At 40.3% G+C, this 24,929-nt stretch overlaps 1 protein-coding gene and 1 long non-coding RNA gene across 2 annotated transcripts in view; both read right to left on the reverse strand.

The window, feature by feature from the left end:
- The window catches only part of LOC146523309 (uncharacterized), a 431,764-nt gene that overhangs the window by 315,423 nt on the left and 91,412 nt on the right, over window positions 1–24,929 (reverse strand). The window lies entirely within an intron of this gene.
- Window positions 1–24,929, reverse strand: part of LOC146523315 (mitogen-activated protein kinase kinase kinase 11) — a 55,044-nt gene that overhangs the window by 16,056 nt on the left and 14,059 nt on the right. Inside the window, exons 2-6 of the mRNA XM_085143704.1 lie at window positions 12,990–13,170; window positions 9,333–9,481; window positions 8,206–8,381; window positions 6,154–6,400; window positions 3,225–3,341 (exon numbers count right to left, since the gene is read on the reverse strand). Coding sequence (XP_084999830.1) covers window positions 3,225–3,341; window positions 6,154–6,400; window positions 8,206–8,381; window positions 9,333–9,481; window positions 12,990–13,170 — 870 coding nt within the window. The remainder of the gene's footprint in view (window positions 1–3,224; window positions 3,342–6,153; window positions 6,401–8,205; window positions 8,382–9,332; window positions 9,482–12,989; window positions 13,171–24,929) is intronic.

Genomic DNA, 24,929 nt, shown 5'->3' on the forward strand with positions numbered 1-24,929 from the left:
TTTGGGTGGTTGACCGGGACGGATTTTCTCCTGTCACTTTCTCGTCATCCCTAATTTTAGCTGCTAATTTTAGCATCACACGGCACAGCTTCTGTATCACGTGGTATAAGGCTCCGCCCTTGTCATTTGTTGAGCAGGAAGAGTGAGCGCTTGTTTTCATGCAGATTACGTCCCGGATCAAAATGCGGTACAATCGTTGTCGTCTTTTTTTTTTTTTTTTTTTTTTTTTAAATCGTTGTCATTTGGAAATGAGATCGCGATTTTCTAACGATTAATCGTGCAGCCCTATCTCTAACACAGTTGACTTTAGAGCTACAATTCATGAAACTTGAAATTGAATGGAAGTTTAAGCTCCAGCGGACTTTAAAACAGATCATGTGACCACAGCCTATACCACAATAACAGCCGAACAGTCACAGGGCAGAAAGTGTGAAAAAAGGTGCCAAAGTTATCTGGGGGGTGAGCTCCAATGCAAACTTCTGATTAAAGCTGGCACTGCACCTGCCAGACACTGGCGGCACACCAGCGGGCTCGTGCTGCTAACACAAAGTGTGTGAACAGCGCGTGAACTTTCAGCCAGCCTGGGCTCTACTGTCACAACACCTCGCAACATATGGACTCCATCACACCCTTCCTAAGGCCTGGATCCTTCTCAGCATGTCAACACCCAACAAGCCAGATGAGCTATAACTGGAATGGGCACCGCAGTTACATACTGCACATGTCAAGGTGGAAACTTTGAAGCTGTCAGTTTATTCCATTGAGTTGTGGTTCTGTTTTTATCCCCAGTGTTTTGCGCTGCCATTTCATTTCAGCTTCAGAAATGGGAAAAGTAAATATGCTCTCTGATTGGACATGCTGTATTATGTCCTTTGGCCTGTACTGCGGCAGAGGCCTGGCTGATGCACTTTACCGCCCGTCACTCTCCAGCACGATGTTTTCAAAGCAAGCACAGGAGGCAGATGATAGTGCTGGCGTTACAATTTTATAAAGATCACACTGTGGCTCCCCATTCCCAGCCTTTTCCTCTCTGAACTCTTTTCCTTTTTCAGTGTGCCTCTATTAATATCAACATGCTTTCATAGAATATATTTTCTCATCATTTTGTAAAGCTCACAGGTTTTCTCCTCTGCCCCACGCTGATCAAATCTTTCTATTAACAGTGAAAAAAATTAAGAGAAATGCTTATGCTGTTGTTCGGGCAGGAAATATATTTTGTTAACGTATTAAAAAAATACCTCCGCACTGATATATTTTTATTTAACAAACAAAAAGGCCAAAAAGGCCAGCCTTTTATGGTGTTTGCACACATTTCTGCAGTGCTTCCAAAGGTCTACGGAGCCTAGATGTAAAAGTAAATGATACATTTATTTTTTTTCTTGAAGTTGGTGACATTGTGACACCGAGCTGATAACGGAATATTCGGAAAATAGAGGTGGTTTTAGGTGTGAAAGTAAAATTGTGGACATCAGGAACTCATCAGAATAGTGAGCTGCTGCCTTTTAAAAGGACACATCTCTACATATGACCGAAAAGGCTCTTTGCCTTTTTCCAGCTTGGGAGAAAAACACAGGAAATGGCGATCGCAGAGGCAACGACGTCTGCCTCGGGTAGATGTTGGAAGATGAAAATGTTTTATTGTTACAGTATATTTAACCTTTGCTACGTTGCACATTTTAAATGCTTTAAGAAGCTTCTGAAAGGCGTCAGTGTGATCCTGACTGGATGCTATTGTAACAACAAACGTTAGCTGGTTACAGGCTACAGGGCTGCTGCAACACAGCCAACACAATCATCTTTATGCTCTTTCCTTATAACCTGACTTCTATGAATGTTTTGATTTTGCGCAAACGACAGCGTGGCGGCGATTCCCACGCTCTGTAGCATTTAGATCATCTATTAAAAATCCAAATTTAGCCTGCTGTACCTCAGGTACTGGAACTGGAAGAAGGAAAAGGACTAATAGAACCAAATCTAATCCTGCCCCCGCAGATAGAAAAAAATAAATAAATAAATGATGACAGCAGTATCCATAAGCTGCCAACACACATGACACAGCCAACCTACTGAGATGCTAAAAACACAAACTATTACAATCTCAGAGTTCAAAAACTCTCTAAAAATAAGAGGCAGTTTAATTTTCTACATATCTATTCAGTAAAAACATGGCACAGTGGAATCTAGCTCTGTGGACTAATGCAAATCAATTTGGCAGTTCTCTAGACAAATCAGTACGGGAGGCCCTAGCAATAAATCACTGCTTGCTACCGAGAGGGCAAGCATAAATATCCACTAAACACATTTTAATGACAGGCACACTCATGGCTTAGTGACTGCCATTAAGCAGAGTCATTAGGAAGTAAAGAAAACCAGCCCGCTACTTAATGAATAAATGAAGCTGGCAGATGTTTTAGATTGACTAACCACTTTATAGATAAATGTTTCACTGCAATTTGTGCTTTTATGTTAACCCGCGGTGGTAATTGTTTTGTGAAGTCTCTTTTATTGCCTGTTGCTACACCACAAAATTTCCTTTTGGGTTGTATTAAAACGCTCCGTGACCTGCTGGCTACAATTTCCCTCCGAAGGGAAAGATCTCGGGGCGTTTGTCTAAGAAGCCGACAAACAGGCGAGCGATGTAGATCTCTGCCGCTGCTGCAACCCTTCTCAACCCTTTTCTCCTGGAGCAGTGAATTCCTCCCTGCTTATTTTTAATTCAGTAAACCGCACTGTAGCCACTACATGCATATAAAAACTGTAGATGCTTAAGTGCCTGGAAAACATGGCTGAATAGCTCCCCCCACTGCAGCACCGATGTAACTGCAATCAGCAGGGGAGCAGAGCAGGGGAGCAGAGCAGGGCAGCGGCGGGAAAAAAAAAAAGCTGCTGAGAAGTGCTGAGCTGCTGAAAGGAAGTCAGATAATATTTGGACTGGAACACACTATTGAAAAGGGAAAAGGGTGTGTGTGAGAGAGACAGAGCAGTGAGGGGGAGAGAGAGAAAGGGAGCTGGGGCCCACAGGGAAATGGGAAGACAAAAAGATGAGTGGGTGGTTGAGAGCACATAAAAGGAGTAAATTTGGAAATGGAGACGAGTAATGTCGCAACAGAGTCTGTGTGTGCATGCAAGATGGTGAGAGACGTTATTCTTTTGCTTTTCTCAGCGCGTTGAGAAACACCTCCACATACACATATATATATGTACGTAAAAACGACTGCACTCACGCTGGATAGCGCGGAACCGCGGTCCAAAGGAAGGTGAGGAGCCCGAACCCAAATCGGGAGAGTTCCGCCTTTTCTCCAGGCCTGGGGATGCCTGCACCGTAATTTTATGGATGAAATCTGAAAGACACACAACAGGATGTAAGACATTCATAAAGTCAAGAAATGTCAGCTGTTTTTGAGGTTGCAACATTTTTTTAGCTTCCTTATTTCTCTAAAGTAGCCAAGAGTTTGCTTTTGTAGAAATCGAGTGTTACACAAATTGGGATAGCAGTATTTCATTACATATCTCTAAAACACAGGAACAGAAGCAGACAGACAGGCATTTCCCCCACGTTCTTTCAAATGCAACTGTATTTATCCTAGTACTCCTCATGTGTTCTTTGCAGTTATTACACTGTCATAATAACGAATAATTCACGTTAATTCCAAGTGTTAACACATCAATTTGAAGTTTTCAGCGTTGAACCAAGCCAACCAGCAATGAAAGGACTCGTGACCATAAAAACATTTGATCTAGATAAAAAATAAATAAAAAAGGAAAAGGTCAAAAAAGGCAAAGGCACAAGACTGTTGAAATAGTTTTTAAAGTGAAGGAACTATTCATCCCACTTCCAACCCTCTTGAACTGAGTCCTTTTCATTAGTTTTGTATAACAGCTTTTAATACACCTTGCAGTTTGTGGTGTGTGTAAAGCTTTGTTACTGATATGGTACAGTGCTTTGTTCGAGACTGCAATCACTGTTCTCACACTTTCTGAATTTTTCCCGCTCACTAAGCAACCTAATATTTGTGGTTTAAACATTTCCATGGTTACGCCTCCGCCAATCAGGGACATTGCTTTTTTGATTTAGGATTGTGGGTAGGGTAGTTTTTTCGAGAGGAAAAAAACAAGGTTGATATCATAGAGACTTGTGGTTTTTACTGGGGCATATATGGTATCACAATCTCGCAGCTCACATCAAGTCTACTTTGGGTGCTTACAACATTATGGCTCATAATCAAAATCTCTCTGCAGAACACAAACAGGATTTTTATTTTTAAAATCTCACTGATGAGCTTTGATACAGGCAGATACATAATTGAAGGATTCACGAAAGACCTTACTCTTTCCATGTATCAAGCATTAAGGAAGCTATTAGTGGCGATGGCTGATAATGGCAGATAAACACCAACACTGCTAATACTGAACTACACAACCAATGTTGTGTTCTGATTAATTAAACACTGAAAACATCCATTTCCTATTTTCAGTACTTACTTTTATCCTTGAGTTTCTTAATTCAGTCCCTTTCATTTCTGGACTGTGCACTCAACTTGCTAAATATGTTCTCAAATTATCTAGATTTAAAAAGTGCTGATGTTTAACTACAACACTGATATTACTCAGAAAGGCCTGCAGGCCGATTAACTATTCTCTTCTATAGATAAACTTTAAAATTAATGAAAGACCTACATGTGGTGTCAGAAAGGAACTGCTACTGTTTGCTAAAGTTTGCTAATGCATGTTGCTATGCTAATAGAGGTTAAACTAGCTAGCTAATTTAGCACATGAGGCAGCTAGCTTTAGCTAGTTAGCAAAAGTAGTGATTTTACGCAGAGTAACTGTCGATAGACATGGAAGATAGGTGTATATGTTAAAAGCAGGACAGATTATTTACACTGTTACTATCCCAAAAATTTCACATTTATCTAAATTATTGCAAATCAGTCACCAATCTTGCTAGTGCTCAACTTGCTAAGGCTGCCTATCTGTTAAAAAGCCATATATGCAAAGTTTAACGAGTCTTCCTTAGTGAAGATTATGTTAAGATTTTATATTTCTGAAATGTTATGATTTAGATTTCTTACTTTTGTGTTTTAACACAGTTACAAAGTATCCCATGCTTTACTTTCTCAGATATTTTTGAATATGTGTGTATGTGGGGAAAAAAATATCCCAAAAAGGACACATAAGTAGGTTCCAGCTACTGAACCCCTTCCAAAAAACCCACAATATATATGTTACTGCAGGGTATAAAGTGCAAGTTTAATATAGGATGGAGAAAAAGACAATAATAATATTGGTGGGAAAAGGGGAAATAAAGAGAAAGGGATTCAGGCACATACTGTAAGAAGGAAAATAAAAACAGTGGCCAGGGAGCTAAAGAGGAAAAGGAGCAAGACAAAATGGGTGAGGAAGGTATGCTTAAAAAGAAAGAGGGAGAGAGAGGCACAGAGTGAGAGCAAGAAAGTGAGAGAGGCCAGCCAGCAGTCTGTCTATGGACAGGAAGTGTCGAGGCGTGGTTGGCTCACTCTCCCCTCTCATCAACCCCCCACCACTACCACCACATCACCGCCCTGCTGCTGCTGGGAAAGGCCTGACCACAACACACACATACACAGCGCGCATTTATGCATGCTTGCTCAGCCCAAAATACATGCTTTGAAACACTTGATGTGAACTGCTGCAGACTGTGTGACTTTGTGATAGCTCAGGACAAGAAACGGCAGTCAGGTGAGTAAGAGAAGAAAAAGAGGAGGGCAAAGCGAATCCTGGTCAGAGTAGATATCAGCAAGTCAGACCTGTGATCCACCTTTAAATTATTTATTTATTTATTTTTAGATGGGGAGGGGAGCTGCTGGAAAAAAAGATTTAAAGTTTTTTATAATAGCGCAAAACTGCACCTGTCTGCAACCTCTCTTTTAAAATGTCAATCTTTACATGAGCTCAGCCCTGATAGCAATTTTCCAAGGAGCCGTGCTACAAAAATACCAGTCGTGCCACAAAAACTCTCCCTCACTTCCTTCTCACTGCTCTCTTGCATGTGTTTTTTTTTTGGACTCTTGTTATTTTTTGCTTGTTGAGACTCTGACCAAGAAATCGAGTCTGATCTCAGACAGAACAAATCAAAGTCAGATAAGATGGATAGACGGATATAAGCCGACGCACCTTGGGGCATGCTGATCTTCTCGCCGTTCTTGGACTTGAGTTTGTGCTTTTTGAAGGTGCCCTTCCTCTTCTTGACATTAGGTTTCTCCTGGTTCTGGTTCAAGTGGAGGATGAGGAGGCTGAGCTCACGCTCGAACACATCCTGCTCCCACTGGGCCAGCTGTTGCTCACGCTGCCGCAGGAACTCTTCGTGAGATTTCTGCTCCAGAGCTGCTCGCTTTAGCTCCTCTTCACGGCATCGCAGCTCCTGATGGATGGCGAAAAGCCAAGTGAAAGAAAGTATTTAGAAGCGAATTAATATCAGCAGGTCTCGTGTGTGTGACTGAGGTTATGCAAATTTACAGTTTAATGAAAAAAAATTCTGAGAAAATTGGTAGCAGTGAAAGCTATTATTATGCATGATGACTCACAGCTGCTCTTTGACATTTTATTTGATGGGTTTCTCCTCCAGGGATACTACACTAAATACTCTGTTAAATACTGTGCTGCTAAGAACACGGCTAGAGGGGCTCGGTGACCCCCAGGCCACAGAAATATGGGAGAATAACAAAGACTGGCAAGTAGGGATGCAACGATACCAATTTTTTCAAACCGATACGATACCGATACTTGGATCTGAGCACTTGCCAATACAGAGTACAAAAAAACGATACTTCTACCACACACACACACACACACAAATACAATTAATTGGAAGACAGGTTTTATCATATTCTCTGCCGATAAAAAATAAAATCTTAATAAAAATGACCACAAAAAAATTTCAAGTGAAAAATAAGCACTTCTGTTAAATTATTGCAGAGTCTCCACATTGTAATTTAACAAAATATCACTGAACTATTGGCACTGTCTCGAGCTTTCAGAATAATAAATAAACACTTCTGTTTGGAATAAAATAAATACAAATTAGGTTTGTGAATAAATTAAACTTTTAAATTATTACAGAGTGTCCATATTGTAAACAAACAAACAAAATAATTATTATAAAATAAATAATAAATAAAATAATAATTGGCCCCCTAGTGGCCAATCTAAAAAACTACAACAGAAATGACCAGCCACCCTCTGATTAATGAAATAAGTTGGTATCGGTTCATGGTATCGGTTAACTTTTATGAGTATGAGTACACACACATTTTACAGTATCGGCCCCGATACCCGATACCAGTATCGGTATCGGTGCATCCCTACTGGCAAGACACCTCAGCTGCTGGGGCTCTTAGAGTTAGGGTACTTTTCCAGAAACCCCTGAAACATACAATATTGTTGAGGACTTTGGTCGTCCTGAGCTGTGGGATGTGCTCAAGCAGAGAGGATGAAAAGCCCACCTATGATGAGGCTGTGCTTGTAGGCCTGACAGCTCCACCCTTCAACATTCATTGTGGAGTACATCCACTATCTCTCCTCTGCACATTTCCAAACCATCTCAACGTGAGTTGTCCATCTGATGTACTTCTTTCTAATCTTGTCCCTTCTGGTCGCTCTGAATTAAAATCCTAACATCTTCAACCAGCCACCTCCAGCTCTCGCTCCTGTCGTTTTGTCAGCGCCACTGTCCCCGAACCACATGCCACAGCGGGTCTCACTACCACGTTGCAAACCTTCTTTTTCACTCTTGCTGCCATCCCTTTGTCACAAATCACTGCCGACACTCGTCTCCACCCACTCCACCCTGCCTGCTCTCTCTTTTTCATCCCACTTTTGCAGCGTCCATTCCTTTGGCTGGTTGACTCCAAGTATTTAAACTCACTGAGTGAAGTAACAAACTTACTGCCCCCAAAAGACCAATTCGGAGCCAGAATAAATCTCCAGCTGATGGTGTGTTGAACCATAATAAATCAACGAAACACATTAAAATAAAAAACTGCACAGAAATGTCAACATGAACATTAACCCGGATCATGTGGTTAATGAAACATGTTCAGTTAAATGTCAGGAGTGGGCTTTGTGGATGACTTCATTTTAATATCAGTACCATCAAGTTGTTATTATAATCAGAAGCTAGCCCTGGCAAGGGCATGGCTTAGTGATTCAGAGTTGAGGGCCTCTTACCTTCTCTTTAGCCCGGAGTTCATCAAACATGTCCTGGATCTCCAGTTTCCAGTCCTCCTGCAAGGAGTGGAACGAATCCTGCGGCATCTCTTCCTTCACCTGCTGCTCCAAGGCCATCAGCTGGGCCAGGATGGAACTGAAATTGGGTCTGCGATGGGGGTCCTGGTCCCAGCACTCTGTCACACATACAGGGGATACAGTGAGTCACAGGGATGCAATTAGTGCTACACCAAAGTGACGTGCATATGTGGCTGTCCAGAAGTAATGGACCAATCAGAAATACGGAGCGATTAGAAGCGTTACGGTTGGGGGAAAAGATCGGAGGTTACTTTAACTGACAATAAAAGGACAAATTTACTAATTTCTAGGACAGCTTCACGTCTTTTGAGCATTTTCTTAAAATCAAGGGACCTGAAAGTCCCTCATTCATTAATTTTAATCCTCAGACAAAATGAAAAAAAACAGGAGAATTTCATCATCCAACTGAATGCCGTCACCTGAGATTTAAAGACTTAAAATTAGGTCAGATAACTACATGAGGCGTATATCTTTGCACTTATTACATGTAATATTGAACAAGTAACCTGCAAAGCCTCTAATTTTTATTTACACATGTTTCAGGCATTTTGTGCGAGTCAAGCTGATCACTTATTCAAAGTGTCATGCTTAATTAACTTGCTGTGGGGAGTTTTGCATAATTTGCTTCTAAACTTTAGGCATTACAAGAAGATCAAAAACCAATCCGATAATTAATTAATCCTCTGAGGTAGCTACTGGTTGTTTTGTGCACTGATCCTGACTTGGGAAAAAACAAAAAAACGACAAACTGACATCAAGGGAAAGGGAATCCAAGTGTCTACTTTTCTGGACCAGCTGTTAGCTTGACAGCAAGCACCCAGGTGGCATTTCTTCTTTCTTTAAAACTAAAAAACAGAAGATAAATGGGCACAAATGTATTGCATAAGATGGCTTCTGCATAAAACGCTTCCTCTCAATGGCCACGTTATTGACAACATGCAGGGATTTGGGGAAATGGAAAACGAACGCGTGCTCGGGACAGCAACCTGATGTCACGCTAAAGTCCTGTCACACCACTGAATCGTTACATTTCTGCAGGAGTGTACCACCTGACATGAGCTGCGCAAAAGGTTCGGGGCACGTGGAAGGGATGGGCAGGGTGAGCTTGTTGACGGCGACTCCATAGGCGACGGCGAGTCCATCGATCCCTCTGTAGGGTGCCTCTCCTGTTAGCAGCTCCCACAGCAGAACACCATAGCTGGAGGGGAAACAAGCCAGACAACGAGGCACGACACAGTGAGCTCGAGCCAAAATTAGACACAGGATGTTGGAACACGTCATTACATTATGTTTACGCTGCATATACCACTTATATTTACATTTCTATGTGATATCAACCAAAATACCGTCGCATTTAAACAGCAAACAAAACCTCTAGGCTTGTGTGTTAGAAAGAAAATTATTTTGTTTCCCCCCAAGCGCCATGTGAGGATGTTTTTCTATCAGGAAGCTGTTAATGCAAACTACATTTCATTTATTTAACAGTGATAGCGAACAATGATCGAAACAAGAAGAAGAAGATTAAAAAACTCACAGCTAGGGTGTAAATGGACTGTTTTTTATGTGCAACCTCAACTTCAAAACCGTTGACATGGTGTGTAAAATATAAATATAATACAGAATGGAGTGATTTGCAAATCTCATAAACCCAGAAAAGAGAAAATACACTAATTTAAGAAAAAAAAACATCGTTTTTAGGATTTTATGTTGAATTTGAGTTGGGACAGAGCCATGTTTCCCACTGTGCCACATATCCTCTTCTTTTAACAACAGTCTGTAAATGCCTGGGAACTGACGAAACCAACTGCTGGACTTTTGGGGGAGGAATGTTGTAATCTTACTCGCAGTGATGACATGAGGAGACCAAACAACTAATGTCACTGTGAGTTTGGAGTCTATTCATGAGGTAAAAGGCAGACTGACAACCTGTTCAGGGGTAACACATTCCTGCCTACGGCCAATTTAGAACCAGCAGTTTATCAAACATGCATCTATGGACTTCAGAAAGGAGCAAGCAGAGATAACCAGAGAACCCAAACAGCAGGCGGGGAACTTTTCACTGCTCTTCCGATGAGTTAATGAGCTGTTCTACAAGTTGAGCTAGACTTACACTAAGTGGGATATGAACATTCAGCATTAAAGACATTTTAATCTCGTGTATCCAGACAAGCTACTCCCTGCTGCAGCCTGGAGTAGACAGGAAGAGAAGTGAAGGAGGAGCATGTAAACGGTGTTGTGGATAAAGTGGTATAATTGAGCTATTTCGATCAGCGGTGGATAAAATCAACACACCTTCTGAGAAAACAAAATTATTTAAAGAATAATTGATTAAAATATGTTTCAGTTTCAAGAATTCAATACCAATTCAGTATACAATGACTTGCAAATCAGTGAATTCTGTTTTAATTCACGTTTCAGGAAAGAAGGTAAGAAGATAACTTTTAAATCCGGGTCATCTTTCATTCCAATCCATGCTTTGTACAGCAAAGATTATCTTTTATACCTTCTCTATGACAGCGGTGACAGAGAACCAAGAGGTCTTTGTGCAGTGGAATATTTCTGCTTGATGAAACACGTGCTTACATAGCACTGTGAACTCATGCATGCAAAACTTGCACAAACACAAGTACACAAAGACACACACACACACACACACACACACAGGACTTTTGAGCCCACACAATGGGATCAGCCCTGTGTCCTAAGAAGATGAAGTGTGGCGTAGGACTTGGATCTCCCACACTGTCAATTAGCCCTCGCCCGGACCTGACTGAACACACACTGGAGGCTCACTAAGTGGAGAGCGCAGGCCGCAGCCTTTTTTTATTTAGTTCTTTAATTACAACTTCCACACACTGTGACTATGCAGAAACGCCGCTCGCCGGCTCGCCCCGAAGCGGTCGTCATCTGCGCATGGTGGCTTTGGAGACGAGCGGCCGTGGACAGATCAGAGCGAATACAAAAACAAAGATTAGCCTTCATTTCTTCAGAGCGGGGCTGCCTGCCTGTTTGCTCGTTTCACCAGTTTCCAGATTCTGCAGTGAAATTTCACTTTGTGTGGGTTTGCAGTTGATGGACAAAGGCTATGAAAACTGCCTGCTGAGCTGGTTTCATATAGGATCTGTTTGTAAAAGTTCACATCTATAGGATTACAATTAAACCACGGCACATTAGAGTTATCATGCTTTTTTTATATAGTTTTATCTGTTGCTCAGTGAAAACATCCCTGCTGCCTTATTCCAAATGCAAATTCGTGTACTGTGCACTTCAATCACAAATCCCCTCTCAACAAATCACACAGTTGTTTAAGGCATTATTATAAAACCACAAGCCATAATCAAGGGACTCTGTGTAGATGTGGCCAGACACACACACACACACACACACACACACACACACACACGCACACACGCACACACACACACACACACACACACACACACACACACACACACACACACACACACACACACACACAAAGCTATTCCCAGATAAAGGGCTGCGGTTAGGTCGGGTGTGTGGCCTCCTTCTCCGTCTATACTGGAGACAATGGGACAGTGTGCAGCACACATGTCCCACAACAAAGCACAGAGCAGCTTTTTGAAGAGACGCCATCACATGGTCGTGGCAGCCTTGCTGCAATCCATCACTCTGTCCCTCCATCTCTTCATCACAGAGTCTCCCACTATCACTTCTCTGTTCTTTCACCCTCTAATTCTAACCCATCACTTTGTCCTTTGGACGACAAGTCTACATACACACAAAGCTTCAAAAGACCAATTTCAAATTTTTCAACAATACCAATGCCAACAGAAAACGCGGACATATATGAGCTCCTTCAGTAAAGTCACCTTGCTGATGATTAAACTGCTAACAATTAAGGATTTTGAGATATCTAAAGTCTCCTTAAACCTCCCTTTCCTTTTACCGGTAAATGTCTTGCTGAAGCTTACTTGAAGATTCATTAGCTAAGCTTGGCATGAAGGCTGTAAAAGCGGAAACGGCTAGCCTGGAACAATGCCAATTAATTAACAATAAGCTTTAGCCATGGTGGTGGGTGGATGTTATAAACTTTCCACAAAGCAAGGCTGGGCGCTTCCCTATCCTGTTCTCCTTTATTGCTAAGGTAAGCTAATAGCCTTCAGGCCTTCCTTTATATATACATATATATGAGTGAGAGTGGTTTCCCCTAGACTGGGTGCTTTGGGAGGATGGGTGTTACTCTTCACCTTTAGTTTTAGACAAAACAACACTTGTCAAGAAGTTTTTCTTGCACTTTAAGTTGGCCAACAAGTTGTGGGAGTCATCAACTCCAGTAACACCATCCTCTCCTCAGCTACTCCCTTCCCTGATGTGCTCCTCCCTGCCCTTTCACTGTTTCGCGCAGGGAAACTAGAGAAACAAGCCTGACAATGACTGATTGCAAAATGCAGAAGAGACTGTGACACTGTATGAAAAAGGTGAACTTTTTGTAGTAAATAAATCACTTTTTCATTTTTTGTTTTGTGTGAGTAGGCTGGATGGCGAAGGCAATGGCGGCAGACAATCTTTTGTTAATTTAACGTCTGCAAGAAAGGAAAGAATCATATTTGCTCAAATGTAAAACTATTCTTGTAAGGTGTTGAGAATTACATCATCTCTTTTCCCAGGCCACAACAGTCTTTTAATAACAAACCGTTTATAAGGACACACATTCACAGACTTACCTCCAGACATCACTGCCTTTGGAGAACGTGGAGGACTTGATGACTTCCGGGGCCATCCAGGCATAGGTGCCAGCGGTGCTCATCTTTGTGGTCTTGTGCCATTCTCTTGCCAGGCCAAAGTCTGTAATCTTCAACGTCAACCCCTCCATACATTCATTTTCTATGGGCTCAGCCAGAAGAACTTCAGGAAGACGGTGTAGATGGTAGGTAGAAAGGAAAGGGTGGGGGTGGGGGGGAGACAAATTAATAAAAATGTTTACTATGCAAGTCGAGAAATGTGTTTTGGTTAAAAGTCATTGAAATGCATCACTGCAGAGATGCATACTGCACTTGTCTTGCTAGTAGCAGGAAAAAATAAACGTCACACTAAACTGAGCAATGTCTTCAATACACACATTCACACATTGTCAGTTTCTTTTTCACTTCCTCTTCCTCTTATTTTAGGCCTCTAAAATTCAAGTCGACAAACATAATTTGCTTCAATTTGACCAATCGATGGAACTACATAAACCTCTGCCTAGTTAGACTGGCAGTGGTAGGTGATTGGCAGCGTATACAATACGCTTTATAATACATTAGCACGTCAAGCTGACCTGTGCACGATTGGGAGCTGGGCCAGACTCTGTCTCCACCCTCAGCTGAACTGAGCTGTGCTGTCAGTGAACTGGCTCGACATGTTGGCCACATGAGGAAATATATAGAGGAAGCACCATTTCTAAAACAAATGTGTTCGGTGACTCCAATAAAGAAGTATTTCTTTTAGGAGCTATTATGATACCCAAATTAAAAGTCTTCCAGCCTTTCTGTTTTTAAATCATTCCCTCCATTAATTTTTTTATCCTCAAACTAGCCTGTTAGCAAAATCACCACCGCATTTCTTAAGCTAGCTCAATAACTATTCTCAAATTTAGCCAGCTAGCTCCTGTTAGCTAAAGGAGCAGCAATTATATACTATATAAACTGTTTTAATAACAGTTAATGATATACACTTTAAACAATATCAAACCGCTTTAACTGTTAAACCTCGGGCAACTACTAAATGGGTTATCACACAGCCAAATACATTAAAAATACAAAATTGTTCTGTATAACCAGCTAACGTTAGCTACAGCCACTTCACTTTGATACTTAACTAATAAAAATGTTACCTATAGAAATAATTATTGGCTTATTTTATATTTACTGCATTTTATGCAGCTTCTTATTGCCAAATTCAGAATGACTTACATTTTCTGAAATCACTCACTACTCACTGTATAGAGGGCCTGAATGCATGGTTAATATTGCGATACCCTGTTAGAATCACTTATCCCACAGAGACTTCTGAAAATAATAATTTATAAATGAGCAAGGTCTTAATAGTTGCAGTAAAATGTATTTTCGATTCAATTCAAACACCCATTTCTTTTATGCTGGTGCATTTGCCTGATGTGTATCAGTTTTAAAAGGTGCAGAAAGGAATGATAAAAAATATCTCCTTCAGCCTATTAGATGAAGGGCGGCATTTAAAAATGCCATCGCAAGATATTTATTTGCATAAACTCAACAACTCAAACTCAAAAAAGAAACGTCTTTCATCTTGCTGCCCTTCCACACAGAAGGGCATCACAAGAGCTCACAGTGTGCACCCATCTCAACTGCACAAACAAAAAAATATTACTGCAATATTGCAAGTAAAGCTTATTCCTGTATTCTATTTTCATTAGTGACACTGATTTTTCCAGCCTCTTATCTGGCGCCTGCAGACCGCCATCTGACTGCTGAGCTACAAGTATGTTCAAAGCAAGCAGAACCCACAGCTATAAGTCTAAACAGCTCTTTAAAAGATGTAATCTTATGTTTTTCCTTACTGGCTACATATAGCATTACAGTGTTCATATTAAAGAGAGCCAAAGTAGATTATTGAACGTTTTAGAATTTAAATAATACTCAAGAGAAATAGGACCTGTTCCGATATTTTGTGCTTTAAAAATATGATCTTTTTTTCCCCATTTCAGACACACAAAAAATAAACAGATTTCCCTGACATTTATCGTGTGTAGTTGTTTATTTACTCATTTATGCTGTGCCCAACTCTGGTCAGATGATTGCTGTGTTTCCAAACACGAGTGCAACCAACAGGGAAGTGGCAACGTGCCCTCTGTTAGGAAAACTGAGCAACATTAATGCTCATAATTTAAGCATTTTACTTTTTTTAATTTTTGCTTTTCAACTGTTGCAAATGCTGATACTGATAGTTTGGCAAAAAGCTAATAGCAGCCGATAATACCAGACTGGCAGTAATGTCGGCGCGCTGATAAATTTCTCGAGCTCTATTAAAAAATCTTATCTTTGATTTGGTCAGTTGTAATTTGATACAACAGAGGAAGCTTCCAGTGGGTTCCTGTTTTTGTCCTCTCAAGTAAATAAGGTAATACACTTTCCTGTCAATCCAACATTGATTTATTTAATATAAGGCAGCACTACTGTTCCTTATTGCATTTATCACAGTTCTGTTCATATAGCCTGTTTATATTGCGTCTACATACATACATATCGGCTGACATATCAAAATATCGGAGCATTGGTGTTAAAGGTTCTGGGCGATGTGGGGAATTTCTGTACATGGGTTTTAGGTATTTTTATAATGATGCTAAGGTGTAAGGTTAAAATATAAAATACTTAATTATTATTAGAAAATGGTCAAATGTATATGCTTATTTATTAAAGTGTGTGTGTTGTATATAGATGGTGGAATTGAGGTAAACTAAGGTAAACTCACCTGTGAGTAAATAATGGTTTAGTCCTATAATAGCTGAGATAATTTAAGGCTGCCATTTGTCATTAGACACTGATTTGTGCTGCTGCTTCAAGGCTTGACCTGGCATTCATTATCCACGGAGTTATATTATATGTGGACAAATAAACACCTCTTGTTTCCAAAGTACTCTGCCTCAGCCTTCATCTCCAGCTGCAAAAGGCCACTTTGTTACAATCGGTATTTGTACAGAACCTAAAAACACCCATTTCACTGGGCTCTAATTTTTAAAGCCTAAAATGTCCAGTGAATTGCTTCAATGACATTTTGTTTGATAAATTATCTGAAACTTTGGCTTTCTTTAATATGAACATAATGTAATGGTCTAAAGATCTTTTAGTTCTCTGTTTCACATAAGTTCTTTTTTACTTTAGATTTATGCACACCTGACAATGTTGGTAGAAAACTGTCCTTATTGTTAATGCCTGTGTGCTTATAATGACTAGTGTATGTGTGCATATATTAGGGCAGGGCGATATGACCAAAAATATTTATCACGATATACATTTGAAAATTTGCAATAACAATAACTGACGATATAATTGACACTAGACAAAATACTTTACAACTCCTCAACTTTATTAATGCAAGTGCTTTGTTGTGTATCTGACGGATGAAAGCCAAACCAGTTCACAACACTGAAGTTGCAGCATTTTTACAAACCAATTCTGGTTCATCAGTTTCATTCAACGATCCGCTTTCGCTCTTCTCATTCTGCGTCGCCGACATGTGCGTATTTAAACTATGGCACTGCGCATGCGCGTTTTACCGATATTCTATCGCGATATTTCATTTTCCTATCGTTGCCCAACATTACACCGGTATTACCGTGAACGGTATGATATAGCCCAGCCCTAGCATATATCTTCAGTATTGTCAGCATGAGGATAATATATTTTCTACATGCATGAATACATGCGTATATTTACGCTTTAGGCAGGGAAGAAGGTGCTCAATCATAAGAAAGCAACTCTATTAAATGTGTGGCAGGTTCTAACTGTGCATTCGAATGCAATTATAACATGCAGTATAATTGCATGGAGTATAACTAAAATAACATGTAAAACACTCAGTAATGCACAGCTTTTGACCTACACATTACCAGAACTGTGCATACTGGGATTGTATGAAACTCTAAGCAAAGTCAAAGTATAAAATGCAATAAGTTCTATATTTTGTTAACCAGTCAGTGTCAGGAAATCTTGCAGCACTAAAAGCCTCGCCAGGCAGGTTTCTATGAAAGCAGAATATAAAGCTGAGGATTTCTGTCGCTGCAGTGTGACTCTGTATCACATGTCTCAGTGAGATCGGCAGCCGTGCCTCTCTTCCCCTTTGCTGGCAGAGTGGGCATCGCTTAGGGCAAGGCTGGCTGTCAAACTCAGGGAGGAGAAGCAGCAAAGAATTTCACTTATTATAGGGAAGTAAGACTCCAACTATTTGCAGTCACTTTCCGACTCTCTAGGCTCGGCTCTCTTTCCTTTTTTTTCCCCAACTCGACTTCACTGAAAAATCTATTTTCTCCTCCCTCTGTTTTCTTTATCCACAAATATATGAATTTTTATCATTTCCCAGATATATAACTGACTCTCGCCCTCCTTCTCTCCGTCTCTTTTGTTCAGACATCCTGTGCTGTGCCTCGTAGCCCAGAGGCAGCAAGTTTGACGTCACAAAGGAATGCATCACAAGAGGTTGTGTTGTCTGCTCTGTGTGTGAGAACATTGGAGGGAATAGGAGACACGGTTCTTTCATAATGTACTTGCATGACAAATTGTGCTCCCTGGTCGTACAGACACCATCCACAGCCGTGCATTTTATTTTGTCCATTCTGTCTGTAAGATGATGGCAAGACGATAAGTTGAGGCATTTACCTTATATTCTTATAGACCGAAAGCTTTTTAAATGGGGGGGGGGGGGGGGGGGGCTTTAAAAGCATGTTGACCACCAATTATTTGCATCGTTATTGACTTCTGCCTCACAAAGAAGACCCAAACAATGAAGTAGCAAAAGAAGCCAAAACAAAAACAGCTTCTACTGCTGCACATTTAACCTTTCTGCAGAAAATCAATTTCTGTCCATTCTTTGCCTGAGTCACTGTTTCTGTCAATTCCACAGGCCACAGGGAGGGGTGGGGGTATTTACTGCAACAGGCCCTGATCCCTTGCTCTACTTCTTTTGTCCTACTGCTGGTCAGCGTCTAGTGAAAACAAGCCCTGGTCAGTCACCCCCATTTCCACCAGGATGCTCGATCTCTGTGCCGTGACCCTACTTCCGGGCAGTGACGTTGATATCTGTCTATTAGCTTGCTCTAACAAGGATCTGGCTTTTATTGAAGGGAGGAAAATAAAGTTCCCATCGACTGCTGCTTATTGCTATTTTAGTAAACAGAGGTTAAGAGGGGTCACATGGCTGCAGACACAGAGTGAGACAGAGCAGTGGGAAGCGTTGGTGCTGTGAGGAGGCGAGCAGAGGTGTCACAGAGAGAGAGTAGCTGACTGTTGATTGTTATCATATGATAGAGGAACATGGGGCACAGCTATAAGTGGCTGGGCTAGAAAGCAGAGCTATAGATAACTGTGTACACACACACACTACATTTGCAAAGTGATGCACACACAGGCACTTAACACACATTTGCCACATTTGATTTTTAGCAATATTCCCAGATGCACACAAGCATTGACGTATGAGAAAAATGTACACAAACACACACACAAAAAAAAAAATTAAAAGGAGGGCATGAAAACACACCACTGAACTAGTTCACACAAACAAACGAGGTGCAGAGTAAATCCCACGGGTGCGCTACAACAGGTGGACCAATCATCAGCCTTTGACACGACACCAGTCCTCAGACTTGGCGGTCACAGGAATGAAGTCATTTATCCAATGGAAATGAAGGGGAAACGAGATCTATGCAACAGATCATTTATTAATAACTTTTGATGACAAGTAAAGAAATTTTTTACGATTATTCATGCGTCCACAGTTTATGAATTTGTTGTCTCACTCTGTGTCACATTCACTTGAAATCACGTAGGAGCAGCTTAGTAGTAATGTTACGACTTTTACTTTACACAAGTATAAACTATACATTTCATTCTAGATTCCCAGTAGCAGCATTTATTATATATTGTGCAGTGGGGAGAGAAGAAGGCCAAAGAAGTAGTCATTTCCAAAGTCTGCATGTACGTTGCAGCTGCACGGACGATATGTAGAAACTTCTAGACTGTTATTTAGCATCCATTCCATCGATTATGTGATGTTAATAGGTCTGAGTACAGAGGCATTCTGTGTGGGGGGGACAAGTAGGCATGAATCCATCACAATCCTGCAGAGATTTACTGCAAAAGCCAACAGGGCCATAAATTAAAAACTACATAAATAAATAAATAAGTAAATAAACACACACACCAGACGGTGATAGGCAGTTTCATAACACACACAATAAACAAACAAAACCTATGCACATAAATGTGCTTGCACTTACAGCTATAACCTAGCTATACTCAAACTCACGCGTGCACACATGCAACCACACAGAGAAACAAACACACGAAACAAAGTCTCAGCACATGTACACATGACATTCTTCTTCCACTTCCTGATCTGAGGCAGAGTGCATTCACAGTTTAGCTCCTGTTCGGCCATCCTCCTCTGACCACCACCGTCACACTGACGGCAAATGGCGTGCTAGTCAGCTGCTTACTGGACACCATGTGGCTAAACTCCGTGTCCAAATCAGCCACTGACCCACATAATAATAATTGTGCTGCTGATATCTTCAAAACTATGTGAAGCAATAAATTCATTAAGAAAGAAAGTCTACAAATAAATTGTATTGCGCTAAAATCATAACATGGAGGGATACGGGAGTGCTTTTATCTACCTCCCCTGTTGTCTCCCATATTAATCACATTTTAAGGAGGTGTGTGAACCAAAGAGGTAAAAAGAGCAGGAAATCCAGCTCTCCTTCAAAGGATAACGGCAAGTATCACGACTAGATCGGTCTTGCCCAGTCAGAGTGTCTTCCTGATTGAGAGGCACGAAACCAACAATGTCACCACAAAAACACCATGACTGTTCTCCATGGCAACGGCACTCTGTTTAGCATTGTTTGTTGTTCAGAAACAAGAGTGTGTCAGTTGCAGACGTGACTCCTACCAGCAGTGGCCTAGATATGATAGTGGCTGTGGGAGTGAGTCAACTCTGCAACAGAATCCCAGAGTCATGGCTTTTTTTCAGGGGTCTTTCCAGCACTGATTAAACATGTGCTTACCTGACTGATAAAGGCAGCGGTGCCTCATGGACAAATATGGGCTATTATACATTCCCCACATTCTTCACATGGCATTTAAGAAGCAAGGCTTCTTGTTCTGCTCACATTTACTGACATTACCCCAGATACACTGGCAAATACTAATGGGAAAGGGTCTCTTAATGTGCTGTCACAGATTAACCATCAAGCCTATCAAAAAACATGTTGCTTTGACTTTTTGTTGTAGTCCAGTTTTCAGTAGAGATGCACCAGTTGCAGTTTTCTTGGCCAGTAAATTGACAGCGTATACAAACTAACATCTATTTTTATTCAATGCAGCAATATTATTTCAGAATTTTTTTTTAAAAAAAGGTATTAAACTTGATAATTTTACCCAAACTGCAGCAAGTTATAGTGTCTTTTTTCATTGAAAGGACTGGAAATAGAGTGCTACTGGACTCTATTACTTTATTACAAAGTTGGTGCAAAGCCTGCTTGCACCAACTTTTAGGTATATTTTACCTTATAGAACAAAAGCAGGTGCAACAGATTTATATAACACAAGAAATGTTGGTCAATTTATATCATTTTGATGGACATTTATAACTTCACTGGAAAAAAAAAGGCCACCAAGCCTTTTCTCTTTTTTCTTGTTTTCACTCATCTCCATAATTTTCCTCCTCCCTGTTTTGATCCGTTGCTCATACTGAGGCTGCGGTTTGTGGTTGGCTAAATAAACTTGTCTACCATAGCTATATGAAGCAGAATGTGTTATGAATTTTACTTTGTTTTTCATTGACATTATTGTTTCATTTAGTTCGTTTTTTTATTTTTTATTTTTTTACACTCTGCCTTTCACAAAACAGGATATTATTAGTTATCCTTTATGGATCACGTGTTTCAAAAACTACTATGAACGGAGCACATTAGATCCACCACAGCTGTTAATGTAAACTGTATTATGCGACGTTTGAAAAAAGGAAGTTTAGCAAGCATAGAAAAATTCGCTAAAGCGGATTTAAACAGTCACTGTTGACATACAAAAAGCAAAGTCTGGCTTAGGCTCACGCCCTCGTCAAGGACACTGAACATACAGTGCATGCAACGACAAAGGCTATAAACTTTCACATCCAAAAGTCTGCCTCTTCACTCTGCACCTCACTTAATTATCTTCTTCCCTATAATTCCAAACTGCAGCTACATCTCCATCTCTCACCACTTGTTTCTATGTATGGTATGATTCCTCACCCCTGTTAGTTTCTGCTAGGGTTGGACTGATAATTACCCGAGGATACTAAGCCGGCATTGACTGAAACCTCACGCCATACTTGGTGTGCATTTTTTAAAAGGAGAAAATATTTTGAAGAAGAAAAATAAATAATAATCTGGACAAAACACAAAAAAACTAATTCTTTGCAGCAAAAAGGTCAAATGAAAGAGTGCATAGTATCGCACCATGGCCAAAATGATCTGTGCTGGTCTTTAAATGCCGACATCGGGTCGACCTCTGTGCTCTCTCTACCTTCCTCCCTCTCCCTCCCTCCTCCCTGCCCTGCAACCCGTAGGCGAGGGGAGAATTCCGGCAGGGTGGGGGCTTTCCCCAGGAAGAACGGGAGCTTTGTCCCCTGAGGGACGAAGCCATAGCCTGACAGACAGTTTGGCAAGCTCTGACCAGACAGCGAGCAAAGGAGAGAGAGTGAGGGAGAGAGATCGCGTACAATCATAGTGCAGATGTCAACTCACGGCGAAACTGGCGCTCATGCCACTGGAGTTTCGCCTTAGCTCAGGGGTGCATTCAAAGTTGCTCGCTGAGCGCGAGAGTTAAGCAACGTCAGCAGTTTAAACACTAGGCCACAACTAACCAATGTGTGCTGTCCGTCTGAGGCGGCACATCTTCCTTATTTGATATGCGTAAAGATAAAGTTGTGATTGATGTGCACTTTTGGTTCACCCACTGCACCACAGGGCTGTCATTAGTAAAACCTGAATTCCCTGATCAGAATGCACTCATACTATCACTCTGCTTGGCGCCTTAAAACATCACTCATTTCCTGTAAGACACAAATCATGCTCAGCTGCAGAGAAACATTATATATAGTCATGATTAGTTTGACAACCTATCTGCTGTCAGAGCCTTGGTGGGGAGGAGGATGTTTGCAGCAGTTTGGGGAAAATCAACCCTCGCAAACTCATCCAAGTAAGTTGGAAGATAATGTTGGTGAACCTGTTGGCTTGCAACGTTTGCCCTGTTAGACTTGTTTTATAGGGAGAGTCTTAATAGATAGATGCAAACCCTGAGAGCAGGGTGATGTAACTTCTCAGAGGGAGGCAGCCATGTCCCCTTTAGCATGTTTCCGTTTTTACTACAGGCCATGAGAAGGAGTCAGCCAGTTAGCTAGCTTAATTTGTAGTTTCATATCTAAACTGAAAGTTATCCTTGTTTTACATCTGAATTTAAAAACCTTTTAATGTTTCTATTCATTGAAATTACAGAAATAAATTGTCAAAACAAAAATATCACTGCTAGCTAAAACCTTTAAATAAATATAACTTGCATTCATGAAAACTGGGTAAAAACATATCTTTAAGAGATTAAATTTTAAATTCACTAAGCCTAAATAACTTACACGTCGGGTTTTTTCTGGCTCACAATGGGCTATTAAGGGGGAAGACTAGGTATCTATCAATGCACCGTAGAAGCAGTAGCGCTACCAGAAATCTATCTGCCGCTACTTTATGTTCCAAGTACTTTGTGACAAATAACTGAGCAATATACAATTATTATTATACCCATTACACCATCTTGGACTGCAGTTTCTGTTCTTCAGTCCAGCCTATGAACCTGATGTAGCTCCGCTTGCTGTAGCTTCTGGAAGTGGACCTAAAGCATTCAAAGATGGACTACTGTCAGCAGCTCAAGCCCAAGATGGTGAAGTGTGAGTACACCCAACAGCAGGAGGAGATCCTCTTTGGGAAAACAGCTAAATTAAACTGTGGTTGGCTGTGACAGCAAAAAATGGCAGGAGGCCAGTCAGTAGGAAAAATAAAAGCTGCAAAAGGTCTGGGGCTAGCTAGTTAGCGGCAACTGAACTTTCTAAATAAGGGCAAATAAAGCCTACTAAATTGACTGCGAATGGTGCCAGTCTCTCAGACAAATAAAGAAATTGCTAAAATAAGTAAACAGATATAGTCAGGAAGCTGTTAATATACTTCGCCCAACAGAGTAGAGCTGATGTGCTGAAAACAAAACCGATCAACAAAACAGTGTTATGCTTGAGTAAATGAAACCCCCATTAACAAGTCTGCTTTATGCTTTTCTAACAAATGCTGGTAATCATCCACTGGCTCTGGCTAGACCTGTCTGGGAGGCACCAAAATGCATCTATGCAAAAAAATAACTCTAAAAGAACTTCTGAGATAAACTGCTATTAATTATTAAAATGACTTGGGTACAGAAAACACACACACACACACACACACACACTTTTCTGGGGGGTAAAGAACGAAGAATGCAAAGAACAAAATCTTGCCTGGCTTCTTAAGCATGTCTTTAAGCACATAAGCTAGAAGCTAATCATCATGAGAGTTTCAGTATGAAACACACCCTCCAAAACAAATACAAGGGAGTATTCCGTTTCTGGGCATCCACATTAACGCTGATGAGGGGGGTTTATAAATGATTCCCTGTGTCAGGTAACCGCCTGTGAGTGCCTGAAAGCAGTGACTTATTAACAAGCATCCAGAGGTCCATGGTGTTGAAATTTAACCTACATTACAGCCATTTCCTCAGAAGCTTAAATAAGGGGTTGTTACGAGGTTGACCCCAGAGGTTTTCAGGTCAATGTAGGTAGTGGTGGGGGAAAGGAATTATACTGGTGGTAAATTTGATTAAATGAAACAGAGCCAGCAAAAATATATATATATTATGTGGATTCTACAGTATAGATATGCATATCTATAGAGCCCCTTTTTGAAAATATTTAATAATTTAAGGACTTTTTGTTATCATTTACAGCACATGACCAATCGGAGACAGTAAACACGTCCATTGCCAAAGTATTTTCCAAGCCACAAACTGCCATTAAAGAACTACATTTAAACTGAATTTAAAACCCAAATGTAAAGATTTCGTTTAAGGGAACTAAAAGTTCTTTTAGTTGTTGAACTTTTTTCCTACCAACTATATTTTGACAGCTAGTTTAATCTCCTTTTAATATTTTTAGTATAAACTGTTGAAATTTTAGTTGTTTAAGGGAACTAAAAGTTGTTTAAGGGAACTAAAAGTTCTTTTAGTTGTTGAATTTTTTTCCTACCAACTATATTTTGATGACTAGTTTAATCTCCTTTTAATATTTTAAGTATAAACTGTTGAAATTTTAGTTGTTTAAGGGAACTAAAAGTTGTGTAAGGGAACCAAGAGTTCTTTTAGTTGTTCAGTTGTTGAACTTTTTTCCTACAAACTATATTTTGATGGCTAGTTTAATCTCCTTTTAATATTTTAAGTATAAACTGTTGAAATTTTAGTTGTTTAAGGGAACTAAAAGTTGTGTAAGGGAACTAAAAGTTCCTTTAGTTGTTTAGTTGTTGAACTGTTTTCCTACCAACTATATTTTGATGGCTAGTTTAATCTCCTTTTAATATTTTAAGTATAAACTGTTGAAATTTTAGTTGTTTAAGGGAACTAAAAGTTTTTTAAGGGAACTAAAAGTTATTTTAGTTGTTGAACTTTTTTCCTACCAACTATATTTTGATGGCTAGTTTAATCTCCCTTTAATATTTTAAGTATAAACTGTTGAAATTTTAGTTGTTTAAGGGAACTAAAAGTAGTTTAAAAAAATTACTATGAGACAATGAGCTATATAAAAAAAATGATACTAGCAGAGTTGAC

Source organism: Neolamprologus multifasciatus, chromosome 3, assembly GCF_963576455.1.
Source record: "Neolamprologus multifasciatus chromosome 3, fNeoMul1.2, whole genome shotgun sequence".
Lineage (NCBI taxonomy): Eukaryota > Metazoa > Chordata > Actinopteri > Cichliformes > Cichlidae > Neolamprologus > Neolamprologus multifasciatus.